The following is an 18,598-nucleotide window of genomic DNA, read 5'->3' as shown; positions in this document are numbered from 1 at the left end:
TTCTCGTGTTTAATTCTTGTGTTATCACTGCTTCTCATGCGGCAGCTCTCCACCACCATCACACCCCGAGGCCTCCCGTCCTGAGGCTCTATAATGCGCATGCGCTTCGTTCTGCAGCAGTCTGCGTTTGTAGGCGTGTGCGTGTGCGCGTGTTGCCACAGACGTGCACTGATAGGTTTAACGCTGTTCAGTGTTGATTAGCCCGGACCTGTGTACGACTCGCCAGCATGCCGTCCAGCCCACAGGATCAGAGCCAGCAGCAGAACCAGGAGCCGAAACAGGAGCTGGAAAACCAGGAGCAAAGAGACGGGGGGAAGGAGGAGACGAAGGAGGAGGTGAAGGCGGAGGAGAATGAGAATAAAAACGAGGAAATGAAACAGAAGAAAAAGAAGGAAGGAAAGAAAGAGGAAATGGAACAGAGGAAGGAAACATGGAAGGATTTTATTTACAACCCGGCGACCGGAGAGTTCCTGGGCCGGAGCGCCAGCAGCTGGGGTAAGACAGTCGGCCTGGAGACTGGCGGTGAGTCCGCAGAGACTCAGACCCGCGAGTCTCTGTCGGTCTTGTGAGCCTATATTAATGTATCTTTGTACCACACATATACATACATACACACATATGTATACACACACGCACACAAATTATATATATATATATATATATATATATATATATATATACAGAGAGAGAGAGAGAAAGAGGGAGAGAGAGAGATTAAAAGATTAAAATCTATATTTTAATCATTTTATTAAATTTTCTAATATTGAGTTAGAACAATAATTAATATGAAGAAGAGCAAGATGTTTAACTAATAGCACCTGAGGTCAAGAAAAGAGCTGTCAGCTGATTAGCACCAGATTAGCCCAGATTCAGTACATCCTGGGGATGGAGGAGTCCAGAAAGTCCAGACTTGGGATCACGAGGACCAGAGCCAAGCTGAGGACCTGATCAGCTCAGGTTGCCAATGCTACATCCATAGACCCTAAAGCTCAGACATAAAAACAGTGACGTATTTCCATTGGTTTTAGTAGACCAGGAGCAATGCAATCTGGGACAACAAAGGAGAGCTAGCACCCCATTCTTAGGTCCTGGTTCACTGCTGGAAATCAGTGGATTTTTCCTTTAAGGTTGGGAGGTTTCCCTGCCCTTAATGGGAAGGTTAAAAATATCAAAATATCTTAGCATCAGGTTCACTAGTGCATGAGTTTTTTCCAGTTTCCATGTAGGATCTGCATTCAGCATGAGTGACAGTAGGATCCAGATCCAAAAAAAGAACCAATACTCCTTTATGCTGACAGGTGTCCAATTTGGCTGTTCAGGTGCTTCCCAATGGAGGGGCAGATCCAGAACATTCAGAATCTGGCAAAAGGAAGACATAGAAGTCACACCTGGATCAGTATGAACAGGTTGACTTAAGGAGGGAGCGACAGGTGTACTGAAGAAGTAGGGTTTATGTGACTGATGAGGTAAGAAACCTGCTGAGTCCCCTGCGTAAGACTAAAAGAAAAATACACCCAAAACTACATCTAGTCCAAACAGTGGCCCTGAGTGCTAACAGGTTCTGTCTGCAGATCCATGCAGATAGACAGTGGTCAGGTTTTCAGTGTCGGAGAAGTACATAGTCCAATGTCTGATGGTGAGGAGTTGAAGTGGTCTCCAACAAGTAGCCACCATGTTCTAAGCAGCTATTACCCTGGCAACATGATCTTCTCTGAAATTTCAGACCACCCACTGGTAGGAATCATATAAAAGCAACACAGCATTGGGCATAGTCTAGAAACTACTAGCGAAATGCTATTGACAGTCCAACATCCTCTAGATGAAAGATCCAGGAACATTCATGAAGCACACAGTGTTGATGGGTGATGGACAGGTTCTGTGCAGGTAACGAGGATCTGGATTATCAGTAGCCTCTTTAATGTTTCTCCAGGAGGTTAAAAATACAGCAGGTTGACCTCTGAATGGGAGTGCAATGTGATATGTGATATAATTACCAGTATATTACAGTTAAATGAAAAATTAGCATCTCTTTGTATTGAAATGGAAAAAAATACTAAAGCAAAGAATGTTTTTTGTATCAACATTATCTTTAATGCACAATCAGCTATACTAAAATATTTCTTCATCATCAGTAGTAACAAAATGGTCTTTTAAGCTATAGATTTTTTATAGATTTGAGGCAGGCTGTACATGGCAGACAACCAAACATTCTGATAGACATGGAACAATTGTGCAATGAAGAATGGGCTAAAATTACACCTGAAGGAATAGAAATGCTGCTCAGAGGGAACCCAGAGAGGTTGGAGGGGGTTATAAATGCAGAGGGAGGTTATAAAGGGAGGTGCAAACCTTTGGAATGATATCATTATCATTATTGTATTACAACTTTCTTTTTATACTTTGATGATTTTTGTTACTTTTGCTAATGAAGGTCTAGCTAATACTTTATAAAATTTTATGTTGATTTACCTTTCATTTCAATTTTAAAAGGGGGTGCTAAGTTTGCAATCGACAGTATATATCATAATTATTTCTGAGAAATAACTTATCAACCAATAAGATATCAACCAATAGGACTTTTTCAGGTTTCCATGCTTAAAACGCTCAAACGTACAGAGAGCCCACCATGTTTCTCATGTAATTTTTATTATTGAGCTAATTCAAATCATTTGAACTTTATTTATATAGCGCCAATTCACAACAAAGTCATCTCAGGGCACTTTATAGAATAAAGTCAAGATTATAAAGATGTATAGAGAGAACCCAACAATTCCCTCTTGAGCAAGTCCTAAGCAACAGTGGAGAGGAAAAACTCCCCTTAACAGAAGAAACCTTCAGAAGAACCAGGCTCAGGGTGGGTGGCCATCTGCCTTGACCGGTTGGGGTGAGTGGAAAGTGGAGAGCGAAAAGAAAAGACCAACAAGTAAAGTCAAGTGGGTTTTTCGTGTCATTTCAGCCATATACAGCACAGTACACAGTGAGTTTGTGTGCACATGTGTGTGTGCACGTGTGTCAGTACCTGTGTCGTTACCTTTTCCCAGACGGCAGGAGGGTGAAGAGTGTGTGTGAGGGGTGTGTGTGGTCAGCCACAATATTGGTGGCTTTTTGGATGCAGTATGTGTTGTAAATGTCCATGATGGAGGGAAGAGAGACCCCGATGAGCTTCCCAGCTGTCCTCACTATCCGCTGTAGGGTCTTGCAATCTGTTATGGTGCAGTTCCCAAACCAGGTAGTGATACAGCTGCTCTCGACAGACCCTCTGTAGAACACTATAGTATGTGGTGTCGGGAATTGGGCCTTCCTCAGCTTTTTCAGGAAGTAGAGACCCTGCTGGGCTTTCTTGTTGATGGCGCTGATGTTGAGGGACCAGGTGAGGTTCTCCTAGGTGAACACTTAGGAATTTGGTATTCTTGACGATCTCCATGAAGGAGCCGTTCCCAGTACTCAGTATGGTGGTGTTGGAGGTGATGTTCCCAATCCGGACTGCCTGGTCTCTGCAGCAGGTGCAAATCAAAAACACGATAGTAGATATTTTGAGAATAACAGATTTAACTTGTCCACAACCAGCTGTATCCACCTATCTGCTATTTATGGTGTCATTACTGTTTTGTTTGCCATGACTTGAACATTAACCTATTGCAATGTTGCTACAGCTTCTTTTTATGCTATGGAAAAGCAGAAGTTCTCCAAGGAAGAAATTTCATTGATAGTCAGGGATGATTAGATATAACTCCTTGTGGTTTAAATTAAATTAATTTCAAAAACTGTAGTAATCCTACTACAGAAACGTCCTCGGAGCAGCTCAAAATAGACACAACAATACATGACAATCCATAAATTATAGAATAAAAACAAAAAATACAATAAAAACACTAAGAGACAAAAGCTCCAGACATACACAAAGTTCTCAAGGAAGTCTCTAAACAATAATTCTGATGACGCTGCTCTCGTCTATGCATATGCATCGAGAACAAGCATATCTAAGGCCTGACTGCCCTGACAGTCCTGACATCCCTCAATAGGTGGTTTAACTGCTCTTAACACTTTGACTCATTTAACACAAATGATTTTTATCGATGGGACAAAAGCTCAAGTGACCACTGAAGTGTTAACAATATCACTCCATAATTTATACACCTGCCTTTTTAGGGCAGTGAGAAAATCAGTTAGAACTGATGAATCCTTTCAGATGAAACCTCTTCAAAAACTTCAAGCAAGTCAAGTTTTCACTAAACAGAACCTTTGCATTAAAAGTGGCTGTTTACATTTTATTAAATTTCTATTAGTTAATTTCTATTTCAATTAGTTAATTTTATTTCAATTAGTTAATCAATTAGTTAGAGATCACCTGCAGAAATGTGAACACACACAGCTGATGTAGGTCCAGAAATAAAGAAATTAAGAAAATAAATGTGTGTATGTCTCACTCTTCCTTTAAAATCTGGTCTTGGCAGAAACTGGGAAATGAAATGGACACCTATACACACACACACATGCATACACACACTCAGCACATTCTATCTGCAGCAGCAGAGCTGCAGATATTTATGTGTGTTTATTTTTAGCTTCTGTCTCACTAACAGCCTGGACCTGAGGGATTTCGTTCTTCTGAAGTTGTCTCAACAGACAGTTTCCTCCCACAAATGGCTGCATCCAAATGTCAGTTTTTAAATCTAAAAATGTCCGACATGCATCTGGATGAAACGCTATAAAAATCACTGCATCATTGTGACAGGTCTTGAATCCTCTTATAGTGTATGGGAATGCAAATTTAACCCTGAACCTGAGATAATAACATGGCACGTTTACTCACCAATTTGTCATTAGTCCTTTTTGTTATTTTAATGGACAACACTGTTAGAAAAAAAAAAATAAAACAGATTAAAATTATGTGAGACTTAAATAAATATATAATGTTAAAAAACACATTTTTAACTAAATGGAATATTTAATTATTAAATTTTTGTAGCCCTAAATAAAACACAACGTTGTATATTTAAACTAATTAACAGTAGAAAAGTTTTTTTTTTAATTCTCATAACATAAGCTTTAAGAGTGCTGGGAGATATACTGAACTGAAAACATACAAAAATACAAAATAAATTGATCTACAAGGTTTTTATTGTCTCAATTATAGTGGGGTTGGAAACCTAATTACAAATAAAAAACATGCCACTTGGTTCTTAAAACTACAAAATGAACTGATTATCAGTTCAATTAACAGTTTTTCAGAGCCCCCCCACAACCACAATTGTTCTTCCTATGACTCAGATTCGTTCCAAATAATCATTTGGCTGCCATTTGATTTGGCAATCAAATCTTACTTTGATTGTATTGACATAAACTTCTATATAATAACCTACATATTAAATAAAGATTATTATTGTAATGTAACAGAGAGAAAATTAGACCGTATTCTGCATTTAAGGAATGTGAGGATTTCTAGGCGACTGTTCGGTTTGGGGACCTTAGAAACTCTTCACTGCTTCTTGCAGATGATGTATTTTTGACCCCATCAGACTGTGAACTTCCACAAACTTGTAGCATGCAGTGGGATGGGCTGCCACTGAGCGTGAAGCAGCTGGGATAGGGATCAACACCTCCAAGCCTCCAAGGGTATGGTTCTCTCCTGGAATATGGTACAATGAAAGGGCCAGTTATGGTGGTCTGATCATCTAATAAGAATGCCTCCTGGGTGCCTCCAGTTGGGTTAGGGTTAGACCCAGACCATGTTCGGGATATATATATTGGAATGGTACTACATAAGAAACCCTGGCAAGAGGGGTTACATGCAGAGGATGTGGGATCTAGGGATACTTCAAAACCCAACATCTAGACTAACACAGAAAAACTATTAGCTCAGTGTTCTAATATCTGCAAGAAATACTGCTATTACAACTAGAGATCGATGAGGTACAACACAAATGCTATGGCAAGGGGGAACCAGGACCACAGGTCAGGGGGGAGATATCATCATCACCCTCACAATTGGAGATTGTGTTCCATTCCCAAAAACAACAGACGAGCTTAATGCAAGTGCAGTGGACCTGAAGCTAATCCACAACATGAGCACCTGGTGACACAAATGAACAGGCTACTAGTTGATTTAACCCACCCTGAATGGTTAACTGAAGGCCGCATAGTCCTTATCCTGAATGACCCCCAGAAGGGAACAGTCCCACCCAACTACTGACCAATAATTGCACATGTCAACATCAAGTGTGACATATACCAAGGAGATACTCTGTCTCTGCTGCTGCTCTGCAAAGGCCTGAACCCCCTCAGCCAGTTCAGAGGCCACAAGGAAAGCAGCTACTACCAAGTACCTACAAAGAGTAAGGCAAGTCACAAGAAATCAGCTGAATATATATATATACACACACACACACACACATCTGACCTAGGAATGTCTTTGAATCCCACCAGAGGAAACCATTGCTAGGACATCTGGAAAGCCTTAAAAACCTGCTGCCATCAAAACCCGACTCTGGATTAGCAAAAGATAATGTATGTGTGGAAGTTCAGCTAGGATAAATGTTCTTTTATCATCAGAAGTAACACAAATAGTCAAGGAGTGTATGAAAAAGTTATCGTAAAATAAATTTGTTATCCCAAAAGTTTGCATCCCCTTGGTAATTAAAAATTAACTGTAACCAGTTTCTGATAAAGGAAAATTTGTACTAGCTGAATGTTCATTAAATAATGTAAATGTATATAAGTAATTCTTTGTTTTACTCTGCCATTTCAAAATAGGATGATACAAACTTTAGCACCCAACTGTAGTTTCAGAAATAAAGTACTTTTACCTTCAAATTAAGATAAATAAAATTGGTATAGATACATCAGAGACTGAAGATGTGAAGGATTAACCAGATGTTTGTTTAAAATGTGAAAATATATTAATTCTGACAAATGGGGGGCACGGGAGGGGGGGGGCGGGGTGTCTGATCTGATTGGACAAAATATTTGTTCCTGAAACTAAGACTAAGATTACATAATAAAAACAGCATGGGTTACCTGCAAAATTATGTTTGTTTCCTGTTTAAGTAGAGTTACACTGTTTCTGGTGTGTTTAAAGTAATTTTGAATTGTCTCTTGCAGGTCTCATACTTCTCTTCTACCTCGTCTTCTATGGGTTTCTGGCAGGAATGTTTTCTCTCACAATGTGGGTGATGTTACAGACCCTAGACGAAAATGTTCCCCAACATCAAGACCGAGTGGCCAACCCAGGTGAGTTTACTTTTTCATTTTTGACCTTTTGAACACATTTAGGATACCTGCTAGTCAGAAGTGAACTACGAATATTATGATACCAGAAATTTAGTAGCGACTACCAATACCACTGGAATTCCTCGATTTGAATACCACTGGATTGAGCTTTCTCAGCAGCTGCTCCACGGCTCTGGAACTCTCTGCCTGAGAACCTGAGGGCACAACAGACTGTGGACTGTTAACAGTTAATGACTTTTCTGTTCAGAAAAGCATTTCTAAGTGATCATTACTTTTTATGTTATGTTATTTTATGTTTTATATGTTCTATGTTTTACATGTATTTTATGTTTTATTCTTGCTTCTGTAACACGTTGAGATTTTTGACAAATGTAAAGTGCTTTATAAATAAAATTAATTATTATTATTATTATTATTATCTTTACAAGTGAACAAACATTTATCATGTTTCATTGCATCTTTGTAAAATTTACAGTCAGTGCTTTAATATATGATGATTGGCTGAAGCCAAAGTTTAATTTAAGCCTACCCGTGTAAATAACTACACATATTATTTCATTCTAATCCTCTTTATGTTCCATGTAAGTATAAAGAATACAAGTATAAGGATACCTGCTGATGATGTGTTAACACAATAAAGAGGCACCTGTTGTTGGTCAAGTGTTGATGCATCTAGGACACCTGCTTGTAACGTGTGAGCACAGTGGACACACGTTTTATGTAAAAAATAAAATATATCTTTCAGTGATTAATTATTGTTTAATTTGTGTTTTTGCAGGTTTGGTAATTCGTCCTCGTGCAGCGGAAATCTCATTCAACCGCAGTGATGCGACAAAGTACAATCTGTACATACAACAATTGCATGAGCTACTGCAGCGTGAGTAAAAAAACATGCAAAAAGGGTAAAGCTTTATAGTTATCATTAGTAAAATATGTATATACTTATGTTGTTCTAGTGAATCATTGCTGGATGATTCTCTTCTAATGGGAAATCTCCATAATAAAATTCCAGGTTTGTGTGAGGATGTCTCTCCTCACTGTTGCTATGTTGTTTTAATTTCAGAGTATAATGACAGCATTCAGGAGCATAATGAGTTGTGTATGGTGGGAGAATACACAGAGCAGGACAATGAGATGGTAAAGAAAGTTTGTCAGTTTAAACGTAGCACACTGCATCAGTGCTCCGGTCTGCCTGACAGCAGCTTTGGATTTGCAGAGGGAAAGCCCTGCATCATTGTCAAGATGAACCGGGTTAGTGAACACTTTTCATTTTGTTTAGGATATTTTTAGGTTAATGATTAATTCAGCTTTAATCTCTTATTGTGTCCAGCACATGCCTGAAGAATCATTTGATTTCCTCTGTTGTTTATGTTTGATCAAATTGAAAGTGAATATTTTTATATAATTTTAATGAAAACTAAGAGGTGAAGAACAATAATTATCATTGTCTACGAAAGCCAAAAATGGCCATGGATCCTGTTATCCTTTTTTATGTCTCATGATAATGGGATAATTATATTGTTATCTCAGAAAAACATTATAACGTGATAATTTCTGTCATTATCTTGATATAATAAAACTCTTATCACGAAAAAAAATGTTTTTTTTTGTGATAAGACAATTTAGCAAAATCCAAGTGACTGTGTCGGCTTCTGTAGATCATATCTAATGCCTCATCCATTAAAGTTTGTGCAATAAAATGTGATGTGCTATGGTTTACCAGTAAATATAGGCTTTGATTTTCAGCATGTTTGTGGTGTTTTAATTTAGTAGTTAAGTTATAAGATAACTCATGTAAAATCACACTGTCAAAATTGCAAAGATTTAAGGGTCTGGAGGCACAGAATTAATAAATGTATGTGTATTGAGGTGTGTGGTATCTTTTTAGGAGACTGGCATCATTTGCACACAATTTAATCGATGCACACAGTGGATGGTCATGTGTAAGTTCAGTGCTCTATCAGCATGGCATTCTCTCAACATATCGATGTTTGCATGAAATTAGTTCTGTCCACAGGCTTTGAGGGGCAGCATATGAACTAGATGGATGTGTTCCATAAGTTTACAAGAATGTCAGAATAAAAAAACAATGCACTTGTAAATACCCATATAGTTGCTCTTTCAGCACCACAGGGATGTGGGACAGAGAAGGGACGATCAGGGGAGTGCTTTATGTAAGTAGTCTAATAATTTAACCACTATAGAAAAATATTAACACAGTCATGCGGAACATCAAATTGCATAAAATTTACTGTTGAATCATATCAAACCAAATCATATTTTATTTTAAGACAAGGCATCAAATTGGATCTACAGAAGCTGAAACATAATTTGGATTTTAATATTTCTCATCATCACAAGCAAACTAAATTTTTACCTGGACATAATGAGTTCCTGTTATCCCAAGATAAGGGTATAAAACAAAAACAGCATCCATGGCTGTTCCCAGCTTCCATAATTGTACTTTTTATCCTAATACATTAAATAAAAATAATAAATAAGTAGCAGTGTCTTTTCTGCAGGTGATTGGACTGAAACCTCGAGGAGATCCTTACATCAACTGCACAGCCAAGGTAACAAAAACACATTCTTATCATAATGCACAGTCAAGATGTATCACCAACAAACTTAAAGCAGACATACATGTGTCTGACATTAATCAGCAGCAGATATAGTTCATATTTAATGCTAAGCTGGATGCTTATAGTGCAGAGTTTGAATCTGCATCCCCATTATTGTTATTATGTTTCTTCCTCTCTCTCTTTATGGAAGAGAGACAGTCCATTACAGATGCAGTACTTCCCATCTGAAGGTCGCCTGGATAAAATGTTTTTCCCATACTATGGAAAGAATCTTCATGTGAGTAAATACTGTGTGGATAGTATTATTCACTTATCTGGTGTAACATTAATATATTTGAGAAGTGTTCATACAGTCCTTAAAAATAATTAAAAGTATGGGTCACATGACTGCTAGGGGTATATAATAGACATTATGGATGCAAAGAAAAGACACAGTCCCAAAACTGCACGATTCAAGAGTCGCACCTAGTAATTGTTTTTATGTTTGTGAACAATGTAGTTAATATAACTATGCATGGACAATATGATAGTTTTTATATTGTTTCAGCAATTAAAATATTATTTTCTTGTTATGGTAGTGTTTGTGCCTGTTCACTGGACTTTAAGAAGTGCAGTGTGATGCATATTTCAAACTTTATATGTTCTTTTATTTACATTTTTGTAGTGTTCACTCTGTCAGCTGAGGTACAAGAGAGAAAGAAACAAATTAAACCTTCAACATTTATCTGTATGAAAAGAAAATGTCAAACAAAACATGACATTATAACTCAGGGTGAACCAAGGCCAAAATAATAAACCAAATAAGCTATTTCCCATAGAAAGTGCTAGCTAGCCTCTAGAAAGAAACAAACAAAAAGACAGTCGCTAACCCTTACCCTAATGTGAAAACAAAAGAAAACAATCAAAAGAAAATGGCAGTTCACCCCTACAGATTCAATACTATTGACAATATTTACAATACCTATACGAAACCATGGCACAAAGCCTAACAATTCAAAAATGCTATACAAGGTTTTGGAGGCCACAAACAGAGAACAGGTGCTGCTGCCAGAAAAAAAACCCCACTGGCTGTTGGGAACCATACTTTTCAAACTGCAGGAAGTGTAGGATGGACCAATCAGCTTCCGGTACTGCCCCCCAATCCGGCCAATCAGGCAGGGCACCTATAAGAACAACAAAAAAAAACAACAACACTTACGGCAAGGGCCGTAACACCCCCCTCCCTAAAAAAACAGACACCCCATCTAAAATGTCTGATAATTAGGAACAGGTCGACACACGTGACAAAACATCAGCAACAACATTTTCTGTTCCTTTTTTGTGATGGATTTCGAGATTAAAATCTTGCACAAGCAAGGACCACCTCATTAAAGTCTAATTAGTTTGCATTCCTCCTAAGAACACAAGAGGATTGTGATCAGTAAATACATTAACTGGTTATGAGCTGGAGCCAACATAAACCTCAAAGTGTTGGAGGGCCAAAAGTAATGAGAGGGCTTCCTTTTCAATTGTGCTCTATTTTAACTAGTGTTGGTTGAATTTCTTGGAGAAGTAACAGATGGGATGATCAACCCCCTGCCCATCCTCTTCCAGCAGTACTGAACTGGCACCACTGGCACAGGCATCTACCTCCAGTTTAAAGGGGCAGGCAAAATTAGGTGCTGCTAAAACAGGTGTGCTGTACAGGAGAGCCTTGACCAAATGAAAAGCATTTTCACACAAAGAAGACCAGACAAAAGGTCTGGTAATACTAGTGAGACTGGTGAGGGGAGCAACAATATCATCAAGTTTCTGCAGAATCCTCTATAGTACCCAGCCATGCCCAGGAACCGGCGGAGTTCACGTCTGGTTGTAGTTATAGGGTAATCCAAGATAGTTTGGATTTTTGCAGTAAGCACACACACCTGACCTTGGCCCACTACCTTCCCTAAATATGTCACTGTGGCTCTACCAAAGTCACAGATTCAAGGTAAAAGAAGCTTCCGTTAGCCGTGCAAATATTGTTTTTAATGTTTCCATGTGCTCAGGCCATGTACTTGAATATGCCACAATATCATCTAGGTATACCTCACAGTGGTTAACATCAGCAAGGACAAGGTGCATCAAGCGCTGAAACGTAGCAGGTGCATTTCTAAGACCAAATGGCATGACTGTGTACTGTAAGAAACTATCGGGGGTGACGAAAGCAGAAGTTTCAGAAGCACGTGGAGTTAAAGGAACTTGCCAATATCCTTTCAACAGGTCCAGCTTCGTAACAAACTTAGCAAAACCAATGCGGTCCACACAATCTTGGATTCTGGGCAGAGGATACGAGTCTGGTTTGGTTATTGCATTTACCCTCCCAAAACCAGTAAAGAAACATGGGGTTTGGGCACAAGCAGACATGGGGAAGTCCATGCACTGGAACTAGGGACAGCTAAACCATTCTCCAACAAGTAGATAACTTCCTGCTGGAGCAGAGCACGCTTTGTCGGGTTTACACGGTAAGCATGCTGCTTGATTGGCAAATGGTCAGCGACATCAATGTCATGAGAGAGAAGGCTTGTGCGGGATTGCGTATCTGAAAAAAAAGGGTAGGATTATTTTTAATCAGCTGCATAACAACGCTCCTAGTGGACTTGTGTAAGTGGCACAAATGGGTTTCTAAATCCTCTTGAATCTCTGAATTTTGGAGACGGGAGCAGGGTTCATTGCCACTGAGGCAGAAGTGGTCACTCTGGGGACAATACTGGGAGGGAGAGGACGCGATGAAGGACGAACCAGCAGCAGCTTTACGAGCGAAGTAAGGCTTTAACATATTTATGTGAGACACATGAGATTTTCATTTCCTATCCGGGGTGCACAAAACATAGTCTGTGTCACTTATTTTACTTTCCACAACATAAGGGCCACAAAATTTGGCCTGCAAGGCAGAACCAGGTATTGGAAGTAGTGCTAAGACCTGCTCTCCAGGTTGGAAATTTCTCTTTACTGGCTTTCTGTCAAATTTCTTTTTCATCTGAGTCTGCGACGCAGAGAGAGACATGTGTGCAAAGTCACAGGCTTTGTGCAGTCACTCTCGAAATGAGCTCACATAATTTCTAGTAGGGGTTGTAACTTCTGACAAAAAAACTTTCTTTCAATACTCTCAGAGGACCACGCACAGTGTGACCAAACACTAAATCTGCAGGGCTAAAACCAGTGGACTCCTGCACACTTTCACGTGTGGCAAGGAGAAGGAACGGTAATCCCTCATCCCATTCTTTTCCTGGAGGATTTTGTGTTCAAATTTTTCTCCTATTACTGGATTAGGATGCAGTGGAGCGGGAGGAATAACCTGATTTGGTTTTCCACAAAGCTGACAGACATGGTAGGTGCAGCAGAACCTGGCAACATCGGCTTTTAAGCCTGGCCAAAAGAAATAATGCAGAATGCGTTGATAAGTTTTCCTTATCCCTAAATGACCCGAAACGCTATCATGGGCAAAGCCGAGTACCTGAGAACGAAATTTTGCTGGCACAACAATCTGCTGAACTGAAATCACCAGTCAGAGGAGGATGCCAATAACCCATTAACACACCATTTTCAAAGTTATACGCACAGGGACTAGAGCTGGTGACAGAGGATACACAGGTAGCCAGAGATGGGTCGGTCTGTTGCGCGTGGATAGGCTTGGTTTTGTCAACAGCAAAAGACAGATTAGCAGCAGTAGGCAGTAAGTTGGCAGTTACAGGCTTTTCACAGCTATCTAAGTGTGGCTCTATTTTTTTAAGATCCACGACAAACAAGGCGGCATCAGAAAAATCCGGTCACATCATCAAACTTGCGCATCTGTGAGCGTGTAACAGCACAAGCAGGCAACACAGCGGGCAAACTGACAGCAGCGGGTCTGCAGCGGGGTTTTCAACAACCTTGGGAGTCAGAAAAACTCTCCCCCCTGCCAAATCATTCCCGAGAATTAGAGCTATTCCCTGTAAGTTTGGCAAAACTCCAAGTTTTACTGGACCAGAAAACAACAGAGAGCTTAGTAAGACAGTGTGCAAAGGAGCTCTCATAATGCACATTTTTAATGGATGTGAAAGTACACATGAGTGAAGTGGGACAAGAGGAGTACAATGCCAAAGCAGAAAATTCAAGACTTTGCACGGTGTTTGACAGAGAGCATTTCCAGTCAAAAACTGGATTGAGGGAATCAATTAAACTAAGACAAAGTGTTTTTCTGACAGCCTGCAGAAATGCAATGTCATACACCAAGGTGTTCAACTGTTAAATGATTGTGATGGGAATCAACAGCCTGTTCAAAACCCACTTAATGGGTAATGCCTAGCTGGGATCAATCATGTCACAAAGCAGTTGGGACAAACATAAGAATATCCTAATGTCAAGGAATTTGCTGATTTCTTTGCACAAGAACTAGAAATCACTTGCAATCCTCTAACATCTTTCATGCCTCAACATCCACTGAATATAAGCCTTCAAGAAATATAAAGCACCCCAGGGCTAATGGGTTTATCACAAATGTGAAAGCATAAAAAAATTGAAGGACAGATGAAATCATGCAGTGTAGGGGAGAACAGCATCTGCTAATATAGCGATTTTATTGAAAGCACTTTACAGTGTTGTAGTCAACAGCAGGTGACAAAAAGCCTTACACAAAAAAGACTGGCCTGGAAAAGACTGGCCTGGGTTGGACTTCTGATGGCAACTCTCCACAAATGACAAGGTTAAGAGAAGTGGCAGGCTTGACCAGATGGATGTAGATGTGGTATAGCAGGTTGATGAGGGCATCCTCTACCCGAGGTGAGGCTGATAAGTAAACTGGGGCAGTCCAGAGATGGTTTCACCAGAGGCTGGAGGAAGTCCAGGACCAGTCTCTCCAACAATTTTATGATGTGGGAGGTTAGAGCCACAGGTCTGTTGTCACTGGGAACAGTGGGATGGGCCACTTTCGGTACTGGTACCAGGCACGAGGTTTTCCAACTCACAGGCACCCTCTCCAGCTGTAGGCTAAGGTTAAAGATGTGCTGAAGGATGCCACCAAACTGTGGGGCACAGGCTTTCAGTACCCTTCGGCTGACTCCATCACTACCTGCAGCCTTTGTGGGGCAAAGCCTGGATAGCTCCCTCCTAACCTGCTCTGATGAGATGTTCATTACCCCAGATGAGTCATGCTGGGGCGAGATGTGGGCACCTGTGGTTAAACTCCTTGGGGGGTGAATATGAGGCAAATCAAATCTCCTGAAAAAGGTGTTAAAAACATTAGCTCTATCTACACTCACCTCTGTCCTCTGGCTGCTTTTATCCAGTGATGCTCTTCATGCCATTCCAGGCTGCTCTGGTATCCTTCTATTGGAACCTCTGTTCCAGTTTCCACCTGTAACCCTCCTTCCCCTCTTTTATCTTGACTGACTGCAGTCTCTGGAACTCAGTCATTGCTTCCCTGTCACCTGACCTTAACGCTTCATTCTTCTCATTAAGGATTACTTTAATGTCTTTGGTGACTCATAGCTTATTGTTTGGGACAGTTTTTGCTGGTACACAGATATCAACACAGGGCCACACAAGGCCACTTTAGCTGCCGCTCGTCCAGTTCCTGTTCGTCCAGTTCCTTTTCATCCAGTTCCTGTCTCTGGGTCGGTCGACGTTGCCGCCAGTTCTGATTCTGTTCCTGTGCCTGTCTTCAGGGAGGCTGACGTCGCCGCCGGTTCTGATCCTGTTCCTCTCTCCAGGTTGGTCGTCGTTTGTCCTGGACCTGATTCTGATCATGTTGTTGTTCCTGTCTTTAGGCAGGCCAGCGCCGCCACCTATTCTGTTCCTGATCCTGCTCTTGCTTCAGGGTCGGCCCGCATCTGTCCTGGTTCTGAGCCCCCTCTTGCCTTCAGGTCGGCTGATATCTGCCCTGCACCTGACTCTGCTCCTGCCTTCGACCCCTGGAGGGCTCATGCCTTAGATGCCGGCCTGTTGTTATCCCTCATTGTTGTTCCCCTCACTATTTAGGTCCAGTTTTTCCCACAGTTCCCTGCCAGATCTGCATCTCTCTCCCAGCCTACATCCCGAACGCGTGATTTACCTGACCCAAGCAATCCTGACTCCTGTGAATCAGACTCTGTTTCCCAGCATCTTTTGGTCTGACGTTTGGTGTGTTTCTGTTCATTTATCCCCTTTCCCGAGTGTTAGTTTGGTTTCCCTGTAGTTTAGGTCTAGTGGGTTTGCGTTTTTGTTTGAGGGTTCATTAGATGTGTGGTGTCTCTGTTTGTTACTCAGTATTTTCCATTACCTGTCGTGTCACTTCGTTCCGCCTTAGTACTAAATCGTAACAGTAAGAGATGCCAGTAGTTCTTAGGTGGGGTAATTCCCAGAATGATAGATGTAAAAGTGACATCATTAATTCCAACAATAATAATACTCTTGCTTAAAAAAATAAAACAGGGGTTTGCTGTGTCTACAGTACACTGATTTGTATGTATTTGTACACATGTATTTTGTGAACAAAGCACTACCTGAGCTGCTATAGCTGTAGGCACATTCACAGCCCAGTGATGTAGGGTCGTTATTACTCCTAGTCGTTGCTCCAATGGGTGGTAGGAATCAAAGAGTAAATACTGATCTATGTGTTTCCTGTATAATTAAATGTTGAGGCTTCTGTCTTCTTTGATGCACAATCCAAGAAGACCAGACAGTTCCTTCCATAATCTTCCCCATGTTTTATTGAAGCTTTCACCTCTGTTTTAATTTTGAACCAGGTGGCATACATTTGCCCAGAACAAATGTCTGGGTGTAATTTCTATGAGCAAAAAAACCCAAACAAACATGGCTAAAGCTAAACATAAACAACTATAAAAGCTAAGCATGGATACGATAAAGAAACATGGCAGACTATGGTATTGACAAGGATCTAGCAATGACTGAAAAAAGTGAGTATTTATGGTCCTGGCAGGGCATAGGTATGGTCAGAGGCAACAGAAGGAAAGTGAGTAAAGGAGGAGACTGAGCTGAAAGAATGAAGATTTGCGGACAAACAGAGTTCTGGTGTGTGTGTGTGAGAGTGGTTAAGCCAGGGTGGAAGAAACTTGGGAACAAGACTAAGTCAAAAACATGAATCCTAACAAAAAAAAGTCCAAGAGGCAGATTCTGACAGGTATAGTGGCTTTTTATTACTTATCTGATAAAATGGGTGGTGGGTCTAAATTAGGATTTGTTTTGGGGATGTCAATGATTGCAGGCTTCTCTAAGTTACAGGTAGTAGCGTGCCGTTAGTTGCCCTTTACCGGTTATTGTAGGCATGTTTCTCAACAATAACCCTTTGTCTCTCTGTGTGTCTGCAGCCTGACTACGTGCAGCCTCTGGTCGCCGTCAAGTTGCTGTTAACGAAAGATGACTTTAACATCGAGCAGGTGGTTGAGTGTAAACTTGAGGGTTCCAACCTGAGGAACGACGATGAGCGTGACAAGTTTCAGGGTCGTGTTACTTTCCGGATAAAAATATCTGAGTAACCGGTCTTGCTAGTTGCCATGGTAAAGACACCCTCAGTTTACATTGAAAATAAAATTTTGTTCAGGACAATTTACTCTAGACCTGATTTAATCCTGGATGTCTGAATGTTGTTCATCTTGTTCAGACTAATGAGGAAACCAGATCTGGGCCACTGATAAACACATGTGGTAACACTGCCAGAACCTTACAGACTTCCAAGCCTAAACCCTAATCCTGGTTCAGACCTGAACTTTGATCCTAGTTCATACCTGATCCTGTTTCAGACCTGGTTCCAGTTAGCATTAACATTGGTCTCGATGTTTTACTCTGTGGTTCAGATCTGGTCCTTAGTAGAACAAACAGGGACCAAAGCAACTCTGGTTCTTTTTGTTTGGACTGTAGGAGCAGATCAGGTCTGAGGAAGCATGTGAGCCATCATTGATGTGTTGTTTTAAACTGTGTGAAAATGTAATGTAACAATATTGAGTTCCCAGTAGATTAAAACACTGAAATTTGTTTTGTAGTTTAGATCAAACTCATCAATAATTACTCCACTGAAGATTTTTATAAACTTGTTCTAAAGATGTGATAATTTTTATATTTGTTGTAATTGTGAACGTTTCCATAAGCAAAATCTTAAATGTTTTAGTTACATTACCACGTTTGGAAACACCTACCTCTACCAACAATCCCAAAGTATTTGGTTCAATCTCTGGCTCCTCCGGTCACATGTTGAAGTGTCCCTGAGCAAGACACTGAACAACATATTGGCTCCTGATGAGCGTTGGCCAGCTGCATAGCAGCACCCATCATCAGCGTGTGAGTGTGTGTGATTGTGAGTGTGAATCTGTGAATGACAAGCAGTGTAAAGTGCTTTGAGTGCCAATAGGTAGAAATAAGTGCTATACAAGTGCAGATCGTTTACCTAAAAATGTATGTTATTTTGCAAATTTTTTGTTGGTTTTATTCAATAAAATTGTTGTAAATAGATCACAAAATGTTTATTTTAAGCATATTTGACCACAGAATAATGCTTAAATCAAATTTGCATTTTAAACATTATTTTCATCAAAAAGCTGCCCTTTGCACCAGTGACTGCCTGAAAAATCAGTGATATTCTACTAATGAGTTTTTGCAGATTTGCTGAAGTGATTTTTCTCCCAGGCCTTTTGCAGAACTTCTCAAAGGCCTGATGTGCTGATTAGGCAGTGTTTCTTTGGTCCATGTAGACAACACCAGATTAAGTCAGTTCAGATCTGATTATTGAGCCGGTCAAGTCATTAGAGAGTTTTTCAGCAGCCACTTTCTTCTTCAGATCATACTTATACAACCAG

At 40.3% G+C, this 18,598-nt stretch overlaps 1 protein-coding gene across 3 annotated transcripts; it reads left to right on the top strand.

Moving 5' to 3' along the window:
- The first annotated feature begins 100 nt into the window (after window positions 1-100).
- Window positions 101-18,254, top strand: LOC137128383 (sodium/potassium-transporting ATPase subunit beta-3-like). Of its 3 annotated transcripts, XM_067506285.1 has the most exons (7): window positions 106-495; window positions 7,102-7,230; window positions 8,009-8,107; window positions 8,294-8,481; window positions 9,753-9,803; window positions 10,003-10,089; window positions 17,117-18,254. In XM_067506285.1, exons 1-7 carry the CDS (start codon window positions 228-230, stop codon window positions 17,282-17,284), a joined length of 990 nt encoding a protein of 329 aa, XP_067362386.1. In that variant the 5' UTR covers window positions 106-227; the 3' UTR covers window positions 17,285-18,254. The 3 variants fall into 3 exon arrangements, with proteins under 3 accessions (XP_067362388.1, XP_067362387.1, XP_067362386.1); XM_067506287.1 differs by lacking the exon at window positions 8,294-8,481 and having other exon boundaries at window positions 101-495; window positions 9,739-9,803; XM_067506286.1 differs by lacking the exon at window positions 10,003-10,089 and having other exon boundaries at window positions 103-495.
- Window positions 18,255-18,598: the final 344 nt, after the last annotated feature.

This window comes from Channa argus, chromosome 6 (genome assembly GCF_033026475.1).
Source record: "Channa argus isolate prfri chromosome 6, Channa argus male v1.0, whole genome shotgun sequence".
NCBI lineage: Eukaryota > Metazoa > Chordata > Actinopteri > Anabantiformes > Channidae > Channa > Channa argus.
This window is presented reverse-complemented; position numbering and strand designations above follow the sequence as displayed.

What these genes read in the sequence shown, in the direction of transcription:
- LOC137128383 (XM_067506285.1), top strand. Translation starts at nt 228, where the DNA reads ATGCCGTCCAGCCCACAGGATCAGAGCCAGCAGCAGAACCAGGAGCCG. An exon ending in CCGGAGCGCCAGCAGCTGGG is followed by an intron (nt 496 to 7,101) that starts GTAAGACAGTCG and finishes TGTCTCTTGCAG; the next exon opens with GTCTCATACTTCTCTTCTAC. An exon ending in ACATCAACTGCACAGCCAAG is followed by an intron (nt 9,804 to 10,002) that starts GTAACAAAAACA and finishes TCTTTATGGAAG; the next exon opens with AGAGACAGTCCATTACAGAT.